At 40.6% G+C, this 12,923-nt stretch overlaps 1 protein-coding gene across 1 annotated transcript in view; it reads left to right on the forward strand.

Moving 5' to 3' along the window:
• LOC101530799 (uncharacterized) overlaps nucleotides 1–12,923 on the forward strand; it is a 315,911-nt gene that overhangs the window by 259,468 nt on the left and 43,520 nt on the right. The window contains 1 exon segment of the mRNA XM_058659130.1: nucleotides 10,304–10,342. Within this exon segment, the coding sequence (XP_058515113.1) occupies nucleotides 10,304–10,342 (39 nt within the window).

The raw sequence follows: 12,923 nt of genomic DNA on the forward strand, positions 1-12,923 counted from the left end.
CAGAGAAGTTGATTTGAAGTGGAGTAGCCAGGACTGCAATCAGTGCTGTGATACTGGATCTGGCTTTGTAGAATGTTGTTTAACTCATTGTGCTAGAAAGCCAGTATTTATTTATTTTTTTTTTAGTTTACTCATTTCTTTGAAAGTCAAGGTTACAAAGATTTCAGAAAGACAGAAATCTTCCATTTGCCAATTCAGTTCCCAGATGGCCATAACATGATCTTCCAGGCTCATTAATAGGAAGCTGATTGGAAGTAGAACACCCAGGACTTGAACCTGTGTTCCGACATCAGACGCCAACACGAGAAGTAGCAGATTAACTCACCGCACCACAATACCTATCCCTTTTTTTTTATTAATTATTTTGCATTATGTGACAGTTTCATAGGCTTTGGGAATCCCCCCCCCCATCCCCACGCCCCTCCCCCCTGGTGCATTCCTCCACCTTGATGCAGTATTACAGTTCAAATTCAATCAAGATTCTTTCCTTGCAAACATATACCAAGCATAGAGTCCAGCTACTTATTGTCCAGATGGGTTGAACAGTTTCTTGGGGAGACCATTTCTGGTCCGAAGTTAGAGCTGGTAGAATATCATCCCAGTCAATTAACAGTCCCAATATACCATCAACAGCAATTTGTAACGTTATGGAATTGACATGGTTTTGAGTAACCAGTATGTTAAAAAAATAAATAAATAAAAATAAAGCAAGTTGTTAACCACAACCTATGATTAGCTCATTGACATTTCAATTTTAGTTTATATGCAGTACCGTCTGCTATATACCTTAAAATGGCTATAAGGCACCATTCAGCTGTCTCGTGTCTATTTCATTTTAGTATTTAGCCATTTGTTGTGTTGAAGTATAATTTTGCTGATCTTGGCAGATTTTAGGATAATCTAGACTGGCTTGTAACTCTAACAAGACATTTGTCGACAATTAAGGTGCAGAACATTTTTTTGGGGGGGTGTGCAAGAAAATCCTCAACACCATGGTGAGGAGTGACTAATCTTCGTGTCCCACCCAGCGAGGCATGAGCCAATCCACGCCAGCTCTTTCCTGTCAGATTCCAAGCTCTTCTTTTTGTTGTTTGTCTATTTATTTTAGGTTTTTTTTTAGTTTGTATGATTGTTTGTTTGCTATGAGGGGTTTTCGGAGCGACCCCGATGGTCATTGCGAGGGAGAGTGGGGGTCCAGAGGTGGAGCCAGGCTCGGACCAGAGAAAGCTCTCCTCCCTGGTCCCGAAGGACGTTTATCGTTCTTCTGTTTCTGCGAACCGCTCAGGGCTTCTGGTTGTCTTTCCGATGACGTTGGTTTCTGCACGGTAGTGTTTGGACTTCTTCCATCCCCTGCGGAAGCTCCGGTTGGGGGTGGGTGACCTCAGAGTACTCGGCCTCCGAGGGCATCCAATTCCCTGTGGCCTCCTTGGCAGTTGGGATATAGTCCTTGTTGCTCGTATTAATAGTTTGTAATACCAATCCCTTTTTAAAACTTCCATTTATTTGTTCGATAGAGTGGGGCCTGGCATGATGGCTCAGTGGCTAAAGCCTCACCTTTCACATGCTGAGATCCCAGATGGGTGCCAGTTCCTCTCCCGGCTGATCAACTCCTAATCCAGCTCCCTGCTTGTGACCTGGGACAGCAGTTGAGGATGGCCCAAAGCCTTGGGTCCCTGCACCTGCATGGGAGACCCAGAAGAGGCTCCTGTATCCTGGCTTCAAATTGGCTCAGCTTTGTTTGTTATGGCCACTTGGAGAGTGATCCAGCAGACAGATTTTTATTTCTATATCTCTTTCTCTCTGTAAATCTACCTGTCCTAGCTATCTAAATAAATAAATAGTGGCAGAGAGAGGGAGAGATCTTCCATACACTGATTCATTATCCAAATAGTCCCAGTGCCTGGGATTGGGCCAGGCCAAGACCAAGAACCGGGAACTCTGATCCAGTTCTCCCATTTGGATGCAGGAGTCACACACTTGTGTCATCTTTCATTTGTTTTCCCAGGCACATTAGCAGGGAGCCAGATTGGAAGTAGAGCAGCCAAGAGTCAAACTGGTGCTTATTTGGCATGCCAGAATCACTAATCATGGCTTAACCAAGTGATCTACAATGCCACCACATTATGAGTATTTGTAGACTTAGTGCATGAAGTGAATTGTGGGAGACAGTAAAACACTCAAACTAAATCATCTATTGAAATTATTTTTATTATTTGCCATCCATAAATGTTCACAGCTCTACTAAATGCTGATGATGACAAATCTGGTTATCAAAAACAAGGGGAAAATTTATTTGATGTCAGTATATGTACTCGATAAACGTGACCTGGCTCTGCCTGGAAAATAAGATCATGTTTGCCTTATGCATTTTCTATTTTGACTCTTAATATACCTCATTAACATGAATAACCCAGGTAAATTTCAAAGGAGGGAGTATTAGGAACTACGAGATGCTATTAATAATTAGAGCTATATATCTTTATTATGCTATTTGCAAGCAGTCCCTGCTTTTACCCTTTTGAGAAACTGATAACTGGGAATCTTTCTGAAAGTGCCTTTTTGCCTAAAAGTATTTGTTTTTGAATACAACACAAAGTTCAGTGTGTTCTTTTGAATGTATCATGTTTCACTTAAGACAAAGTATCTGACTGTCGAAAGAGCCCTCACCAGAATTCAGGAGAAGCCAGTAAACAAGTGAACACTTATCTGCTTTCACGAGAGAGTCAGAAGGGCTCTACCAAGCAAGTGTTTATTGATCCTTACATTTGAGGGCAAACAATCAATTTTCTTCTTGTGAATTGAACCTGTGTGGTGCACTGTGCTAATGCTGTTTCTTCAGGAACTGCTGGTTTCAATTAAGGATTCATAAATAATTCTGGAGAGTTAAACCACTTCTAAGAATATTAGAAATTTTTTCAAATATTTTAGATGGAGAGGTATTCGGTTTGATCGGTTAAAACAAATTTCAAACTGCTCTGTTATTTTCTAAGTAAAAGTTTGGAGTAGGAAAGTATTGCAATTCTTACAGGCATGCTTGTGTTTCTTTTCATTACCATCTAGCTTAGAATGGGTATTCATAGCTATTCAACAAAAGTTAGAATAGAGTCAGGTATTTGATGCAATTGTTAGGATGCTACTTGGGAAGGTGCCTATTAGAATACCTGGGTTTGAATCCCGGCTGCACTCCCAATTCTAGCTTCCTGCTAATTTTCACCCTAGTAAACATCAGTTGATGGATACTTGTCTCCCATATGGGAAACATGGATGGACTTCCTGGCTCCCAGCTTCACTCTGGCCAAACTCTGGCTGTTGTGATCATTTAGGGAAAGAACCAGCAAATGGAAATTCATTTCTCTGTGTGTGTGTGTGTCTGTCTCCCTCCCTCTCTCTTTCTGCTTCTCAAATAATTATTTCTTGAAAGAATTAAAACTAGAAACCAGAAATAGCAGGTCTCCATGTTTTATTCTTATCAAACTGGCTTTGGCTAACTGGTTTTTAAGATTACATTTAATATGTGTCCCAATAAAACCAGAGAGAAAAGATGAGGATGGAAAAAGAACAGCAAGCACATCAAACCTTTATTTATAAGGTTAATGCATTACTTGAACATGTCCAAAATTCTGGGAGGGCTCGCTGCAGTCAATATCCACCATCAACACCTGAGGTTAAACTAGTTGGTCATATTTTTCTGCGAGGAATTTGGAGATCAGAGTTTGGGGTAGTCACTGGACATGGTGTTTCTGGTGCAATATAATTTCTAGTATTGATCACAAAGGAGTGAAGGGCTCTTGAAAACTTTGATAAGATGATTGCTTTCCATTGGAAAAGCCCAATTTGAAAACTGTTAGCACCGGACTATGAGGCATAGGAAGGAGAGCAACAGGCAGAAAAGTTATCACTTTTGCTTACCTGTTATCTCTTTTCCGTTTAAAATATAAATTTCAGCGTATAGCAGTGGAGACTCTGCTTTCTGTTGCTGTGTCTCCACCATCTAGAAAACTAGTTGGTACATATTGTCAATCTGAAAAAAATATTAATTGATTAGTTACTCAATTGATGAAGCATGCATTCTTTGAATGCAATGTAAATTTTAACATGGTTTAAAAATCTTTTTACATCTCTGTTTTCTGGACATTGTCTATGCTTACATTTCTGTCTCAGATTTCATTTTAGTGAAATCATGGGGGACCTTGGGGAACTCCACTGTTGGGCTGTAGCTCCTGGTGATGAGCATGTGAGTCAGGGCTGGGTGCAGGTCAGGCTGGGCATGGCTGCTCCACTTGTCAGCAAGTGTGTGGGCTGGTTCTGGGGTCAGGGGAGATGGAGAAAGGAGGACGGACCAGGCAGGGCCAAACCAAACCAAACCTTAGCATACTGAAATTTGTAGGAACATGGATGGAGAGCGGGTCGTGCTAAGCTAGGCTATCCCACCTACCAATTTGCATGAGCGAGTGATGGGGGCAGACCTGACAGGCTGAGGCTGCAGCCCCCTTCAGCAAGAGTTGGGACTGGGGGCTGAACAGGTGAGGCCAAGCTGCAGCATCGGATGGCAAAAGACAAGAAGAGGGATGGGTTATGCCAGGCTGGGTCAGAGCAACCACCAACACAAATGAGATCTTTGGCTGGGAGCAGGCCTGATTGGGGATGTAAGAGGACGCCCTGGCTGGGTTGTTGAGTGTGAAAACCGAAATGGGAGTGGTGATCTGGGCTGGATATGACTACAGTATACCTCAGCATGGGTGTGGGCTGGGTCTGGGGTGTACCAGACTGTACTAGGCTCCAAAACCCACTGGTGCTCCCAAGATCCAATGTGGGTATAAGATGGGCTGGACTATGTTTCAGCACATACTGAACTATGCAAGAGTAAAGTATGAGGGTGGACCAGGCATGGTCTGTAGCACCCAACAATAACAGGAATGGTTGTGTGCCATACAACATGCTGTTCCTGCCAGAACAGGATGTGGGTCATATCAGACTGGGCCAGGAACCCATTGGTGTGTCTGAGATCTGCCACTGGGAGGAGACCTGATAAAGGAGCTTAGGGAACTCCTTTGCCAGGATGAAATCCCTGCTGGTGAGAGCAAAAATAAAGACTGGGAGCAGCCTAGCCCAGGCCAGGTTACAGTACCCACCAACATTCCTGTGGGTCACGTCTGGAGGCAGTCCAGGCTGGGACAGTTTATGACACCCAATGGCAGATATGAAGAGCAGAATGGGGTATAGAAGAGCTGAGTTGGGTCACAACACCAGCCAGTTCATACTGGTGTCAGGACTGAAGGCAGCAACACCAGCTGGGATAGGCTGTAACACTCACCAGCATGAGCTGGAACTGGAGACAGACCTGTTAGGGTAAGGCTACAGCATCTGCCAGCAAATGCCAAGGAGAGGCAGGCCATGCCAGACTGGGGTCGCAGCACCCATCGGCACTTGTAAGACCCGAGAGGCAGGGAGTGAGCATGATGGAGCGGCAGTGAGGATTGCACTGCTGGATCACTGCTCCCGCTGATGAGCATGAGACCTGCAACCAGGGACAGGCCAGGCTGGGCAGGGCTGCAATACCCATTGGCCTGCAAGTGAGCTGGGTTAAGGGCAGAGCCAGGCTGGGATAAGCGACCATATCCACTGGTGCATTCATGAGCCAGAGTAAGTGCAGGCTGGTTAGGCTTTGCCACAGCATCAACTGGCAAGTGCTGGGACTAGAGCAAGTCCTGTCAAGCTAGACTGCAGAACCACCTAGAAATGTGCAAGATCCAGGGCTGGGAATGGGCCTAGTAGGGAAAGTGTGGACATCCATCTGAGGGGCTTCAGCTCTCACCTGTGAGCATGGAAACCAGACCTGGGGATAGGCCTGGCTGGGCAGGAAGTAATACCTGCCAGCAGAAGTGAGAGCTGGATAGTGAGGTCCCTTGGACTGAGCTAGACTGAAGCACCCAATGTGTGTACAAAAACTGAATGGGATGCGGGACAGACCAGACCAGTCTGTTGCACATACTGGCATGTGCAGGAACCAGGGCTGGGGATAGGCCTGGTGGGAGTTATTGGGGTTTCTCTGACAAAGCTGTAGGTCCCACTGCTGTGCATGAGGGGCAAGTGTATGGTGGGCAGGGTTAGGCTGGGCCATAGCATCCATTGGTTTGCATAATAGATGGGGCTGGAGAGAGAACTCACCCAGCAACTGTAGCCACTAATGTGTGTGTAGGTTGATGTAGGTAACAGACTGAGCTAGACCCCATACTGGCTAGCATACACAGAAGTCAGATTTGGGGTCACCTTAGACGAGGCTTCCTTGGGGATCCCCCCCACAACTGAACCAGTGGACTCAGAACTCCAACCAGGGGGGAAATAGCAGGATCTATGCTCTGACCATGGAGCATGTGTCAGTACTGGGCCTCCTCTGTTTCTGAAGATGATGCAGTCAACAGCATGCCCAGATGTACCTGGGGGACATGACCTAGTTGGTGCAACTCCCAATAACCACTCCAGGCATACTCCCAGCCCTGTTTTTTGTGTGTGCCACACTCTGCTGTGGCCTAGCCTAGCCCAGCCCACATCCCATCCAGCTCTCAGGAATACTAATGGGTGCTAAAGCTTAGCTCAGTATAACCTATGCCAGATCCAGCTATCACATATGCTGCCAGGTGTTACCACCTTGTCCAGCATGGCCCATCCCAGCCCTATTTTTCATGATGATCGGCAATAGATACCATCTAGCAGTAGAGTACCCATAGTTTCCCTGCCAGTCATGTTTCCAGCCCTGGATCTTGTGCCTGCCAGGGAGTACTGTAGTCCAGCCTGACATGACTTACACCCAGTCTGGCACTTGCCAGCAGGTGCTGTGGCCTGGCCCAGCTTGCCCTCACCCATTCTGGCTCTTGTTTGTGCCAGTAGGTGTGGCAACCCAGCCCAGACTGGCCTGCCCCCAGTACTAGCTCTGAACTTTAGTACTCCTTTCAATTGTGAATTAAAGAAACAATACATCATAACAGTATTGCTGGTAATACTTTTGACCTATTCACGAGGTAGTTAGCACTAGTTTTTACAGCACGCTACAGTTGTTGCAAGTATCTCAAAATAAAATTTATTTTCATAACTATGTCACACTTACTGTAGTTATTAGACCTGCAGCAAGATTTTACCATTCAATTATACATTTTCAGTATTAGGAGAACTATTTTTCAAAATATACAATTCCTTTGTTATTCTTTGCATTTTATTTCACATATTTGAAACTATTATCCAAAAAACGGGTTCATAAATTTCAACAGATGAGTACCACAGCATAAAACATCTCCTTTAAGACAATCAGTGATAGTTGAGGAGCTACATCTTAGTCTGAGAACTCTAAAAATACCAAAATAATGGTTTACTGAAATATATGTACGTTGTTTAAAAACTTGATAGTGATTTAAAATGCATGTCTGAGCTTCCCATCGTGATTTGTCTATATTTTGGTTTACTTTTAATTATTAACTGCTATAACATTGAATGATAATAATAACATTAATTACAAGATGCATTGGTGGATGTGATGTTCTATAACATGTTAACATCGAAAAGTCACTAAGCAAAACAGTCCCTGGGCTAGAGGTCAACAAATATTGATCTGAAGCAAGCTGGTCTTCCTGTTTTACAGCTAACTGTGATCTTGGAGCAATGACTGCAGTGTTCTTGATTCATCCATACAACAGTAATAATCTGTGAATGACATTAAATTTTTGGGGTGATCAGAGAAGACAATGAATAGGAAAATGTTTTATGTACTTTAGAAATTTTGTGAGTAATATTACTTAATAGCTGGTAAATTAAAAATTCATAGAATTAAATGTAGTCTCCTTCCAAAAAGAAGAAAAAAAATTTGGCACTGTTGACATAAGCATGTCAAAAAATCTGGAGAAATGGGAAGTATATACCATTAGACGGAAAGCTGCCTTCACTTCTTTAAGAAAATGATATGCTCTTAAAGTTCTTTAAAATGATAGAACTTCACTCTGATACCAACAAATGCTTGTGTAATATCATGAGTAATATGGCCAAATATCCTCTTCATTTTTGTAATGACAGGTCAATCTAAAGTCACATCTAGAAACGGAGCCTGTACTTGATTCAGTTGACTGAATGTGTCACTTGACATGTGGCTCAGGCTGTGAATGATTAAATTATATATGAAGTTTTCAGTGGAAAGTTGCAAGTTAACTCTACCTCTTGCTGATTTATGTATTTATAGTTAGTATAACAAATGTTTAGAACTATAAGTGTATTTGTATTATGTTCATGTTAATGGTAAATCTTTTATTCTTTAAGATGGTTGGAGTCATGAAACAAGTTTATCAAAGTTTTGAAGAAATTCAGGTTAGGAAATAACAGTCAATGTATTTAGAAAGAAAAAACCTTTGGAGGAGAATTAAAATAGTAACATAGCTAACAAAAGCTGCGGGAGGAGAAATGAATGGCGGCAAGGTGATGAAAATGTGCTATGCTCCTTTTTTGAAGCAAGAAAAAAAATCAATAAATCTTGTTGGGAGTTGATGAATCAAGGTCAGAAGCAAAATATGTTGCATGGTAAGAAAGGGCCCAGTGCAAAAGCCTAGCGGCTAATGTCCTTACCTTGAATGTGCCGATTCGTGTCACTGCGCCCCTGCTTCTCATCCAGCTCCCTGCTTGTGACCTGGAAAAGCAGTCGAGGATGGCCCAAAGCCTTGGGACCCTGCACCCATGTGGGAGACCCAGAAGAGGCTCCTGGCTCCTGCTTTGGATTGGCTCAGCTCCAGGTATTGCAGCCATTGTAGTCACTTGGGAAGTGAATCATCGGATGGAAGATCTTCCTCTCTGTCTCTCTTACTTTCTGTGTATCTGACTTTGCAATAAAAATAAATAAATCTTTAAAAAAAGAAGAAGGTAAAGCAAGATAAAAGAACTAAAAGTGGAAACTACTAATAGTGTTAACTTGCGTGAAGTGGAGGTGCTGGGAATGAGTATATGCCAGTATAATTTTAGGTTTTGCTAAATAAAAATAATTTCATCCCTGTTGTAATTAAATTTATAGATACAATGAAATATTTTATTGGAAAAATGAAAGAACAAAATTGACTCAAGAAAAATCAGAAAATGTTAATAAATCAGATGACTCAATGGCTAAATCCTCCCATTGCAAGTTTCAGGATCCCACTTGGACACTGGTTCATGTCCCAGCTGCTTGGAAAAGCAGCGGATGATAACCCCATGCATTGGGACCCTGCACCCACGAGGGAGACATGGAAGAAGCTCCTGGCTTCAGATCAGCTCAGCTCTGACCGTTGTGGCCATTTGGGGAGCAAATCATCACATACAACATGTCTCTCTGTCTTACCTTCTTTCGATAAATCTGATTTGCCTTTCCAATAAAAACAAATAAACCCTTTGAAAAAATGCATATTTAAAAAAATAATAGATCTCTTATCTTAATTTAAAATTTACCCAGAATCACCTCCTAGAAAGGAGGCCAGAACAGAAGTTTTTATTAGTATTATCTTCTTAATTCTTCAGTAGATTGTTCTAATGTGAAGCATTTCTGAAAAAAAAAACATAATGTTGCTGTCAAAGCAAAAGAAGGAAGTATCAAGAAGCGTCGTTACAAATTAATAACATAACATGCCAAAGCATGATTTATTCTATAAATTCTAGTACAGTTTAGTGGAAGAAAGCCTTTTAATATAGTCCATCATATTAAAGTTAAGGAAAAAAATCCATGTATTAGTAACTGTATGGATGTAGAAAAGTTAGTCAATACATTTCATAGCATTTACTTTTTATTTTTTTAAGATTTTATTATTATTGGAAAGCCAGATATACAGAGTGGAGGAGAGACAGAGAGGAAGATCTTCCATCCGATGTTTCACTCCCCAAGTGAGCCGCAACGGGCCGGTGCGCACCGATCCAAAGCCGGGAACCAGGAACCTCTTCCAGTCTCCCACGTGGGTGCAGTGTCCCAATGCACTGGGCCGTCCTCGACTGCTTTCCCAGGCCACAAGCAGGGAGCTGGATGGGAAGTGGAGCTGCCGGGATTAGAACCGGTGCCCATATGGGATCCCGGGGCATTCAAGGCGAGGACTTTAGCCACTAGGCCACGCCACCGGGCCCATAGCATTTACTTTATAAATAAAAACAACTCATGTACATTTTTAGTTTTTCATTTTTACATATTACCTCCATAATTTTAAGTGAAGCTGAAGTGTTTTTGCATAATCTGAGATAGAACCATAATTATTAGAAACATTCAATCTGACAGATTGATTTGCATGTCCTTTTCTTTGTAGGCTTTTTTAAGTTTTTTTCATGAAGCCAAAAATCCAAAACTGGCTCGATTGTAAGTTTTTATTCATTGGCTTTGTTCCCTTATGTTCCTATAAATGTTTTTCTCTCAACTGTTGTTTTTATTGAGGAGCTAAAATATAGCATTGTCACTTGACCCTGTGTCAGAAATTTTTTGGAAAAGAATTATCATGTGAGGATATACTTATGTATGTGTGCATGCCACATGAAAATTTCCTGATAGCCAGTCACTCCAAACGAGAACATGACTCAAAGTTTAATTCAGTACGTATATTCTTTTGTCAGTCACTCTTCAAACTACCCCATTTCCATAATGCAATTTTACTAGAATTGAAGATGAATACTTCCATATTATATTAACAATTACTGTTAGTTATGACTATTCATTTCTCTAAATCTTTTACTATGCTTTCTGAGTGGGGTGAAACATCTATAATGATAACATCAGATAGCTGATTTGATCTCATTGGAATATTTCATGTGTACCAGATAATCGTACTAGAAATTTGGGTAAATTATGTGGGAAAAATAAATTAAGTCAAGCAGTTAGAGTGAGTAAAATAATGTGATGGTAATTAAGTTTTAAAACTCATCAAACAACAATGAACAAAGACATAACAATGCTATCTACTAGTCTACAACTTATTTTTTCACAGTTCTTTACATTTGCATCTTCTGGAAAATACAGACCAATCATTCACAAGCAGAGAATGCATTTTGTTTTCCCTTCTCCATTTAAGATGGAAGTCTTTATCAAACATTAGTTTTATTTTTTTATTTATTTTTATTACAAAGTCAGATATACAGAGAGGAGGAGAGACAGAGAGGAAGATCTTCCATCCGATGATTCATTCCCTAAGTGACTGCAATGGCCGGTGCTGCACCGATCCAAAGCCGGGAACCAGAAACCTCTTCCGGGTCTCCCATGTGGGTGCAGGGTCCCAAGGCTTTGGGCTGTCCTCCACTGCTTCTCCAGGCCACAAGCAGGGAGCTGGATGGGAAGTGGAGCCGCCGGGATTAGAACCGGTGACCATATGGGATCCCAGTGCATTCAAGGCAAGGACTTTAGCTGCTAGGCCATGCTGCTGGGCCCAGTTTTATTTTCTATTTTTTTCATGTGCGTGATACACTAATTCTTGTAGAAAAGCTCACCTTATGATTATTCCCTATATTGTGGACAGATTTTATTGTCATGATAATTCTACCCAACCAAACTTCAGTGAAAAAGGTCTGTATTTCAAAAGTGACATTCTAATAAATGATTAGACAATTCATACTTAATATGATGCTAATATAAACTCTTAAAGAGATGCTAAGCAATCTCACCAGGGACTAATGGGCAAACACAAGCAGTTGGTTTAATTGGAGATCTGGCTTCATGGATAAGTTAACAATTCATGGTCAATTAACAATGACATTGCAAATATCACTTGACTGTTGTTAGTCTTATTCCTCTGTCAGCAAAACGAAGGATTAAACTAGATTATTTTTTATAAACTGTTTTGGATTAAAAATTCTATAATTCTAATGTGCTATAGATTTATCTATAAAATAAATCTTTGCTTGTATAAGGAAATTAACTTGGCAGCAATTTCACAGGATTTGCTCAATCTTAGAAGCTCCATTTTCCCCACGTATTTATATAGGTAGGGAACCACACAAAGAAAGAGTACTCACTGCACTCAGAACTTAAGTATTCTGTGTTAAAATATTTTCTTTACTAATATGTCATTAAAAGGTAGCTGACCATAGCAAAAATGTATGGCTTGCTTGACTTTGTGAACAGACCTATAGTTTGAGCACAAAATTTTTCCAAAATAAAAGCAACCTGATGTGAGAAACTATTTAATTAAAACTTGCTGGAGAATTTTCTCATAATAGTATAACCCTGTGAGAGTCTAGAATAAAACAATAATAATTTGGTAATTTATATAATTATATAAGCTGAACTCCAAAAGATAGGTTTTTCCAGGGGCAGCTATAAATTTATGATAGCAAGAAAAGTATAATTAATATAATATAATAAGGTTTGATTTCTAAAAGAAAATGTCTACGTCAATTTGTCTTTGGTTTTAAAACAAAAGCAGTAGATGTATTGGAGAGAAATGTAGCACATATAAATGTTTTGAGAGCAAATTCTCATATCTATGTATTAAGATGTTTTCAAGGGATAAAAGAAGATCCAGGGTCTACCTAAGTCACATTCTTAAATCCTGTTCACCTTGACACAAATAGTGTTGATTTGTGTCTGGTACTTGCTATTTTTGTTTAACCATAGCATATGTATGTTTTAGATGGATGTTTATGATTTTAGCCTGTTTAGAATAAAAATCCCTAAGTTGTTGCAGTTAAACTCACCTACACCATTCATTATATAGCTACAATAAAATTATCAACAGAAGACAGAAATCTTCATAAAATAACAAAACTATAAAATAAGCTTAATGTGAAATGTGTAAGGCACACATGGGGTAAAATACAAAAGTTTATAGAAGAAGGTCATCGTAGATAAATGCTAAATCACATGGCCATGTTTCTGGCTTAGTTCACAAGAATATGATAACTGCAATGCCTTCCAAGTTAAATTTAAATACTACACAATTTTAAAAGGATTT

Source organism: Ochotona princeps, chromosome X, assembly GCF_030435755.1.
Source record: "Ochotona princeps isolate mOchPri1 chromosome X, mOchPri1.hap1, whole genome shotgun sequence".
In the NCBI taxonomy this organism is placed as follows: Eukaryota; Metazoa; Chordata; class Mammalia; order Lagomorpha; family Ochotonidae; genus Ochotona; species Ochotona princeps.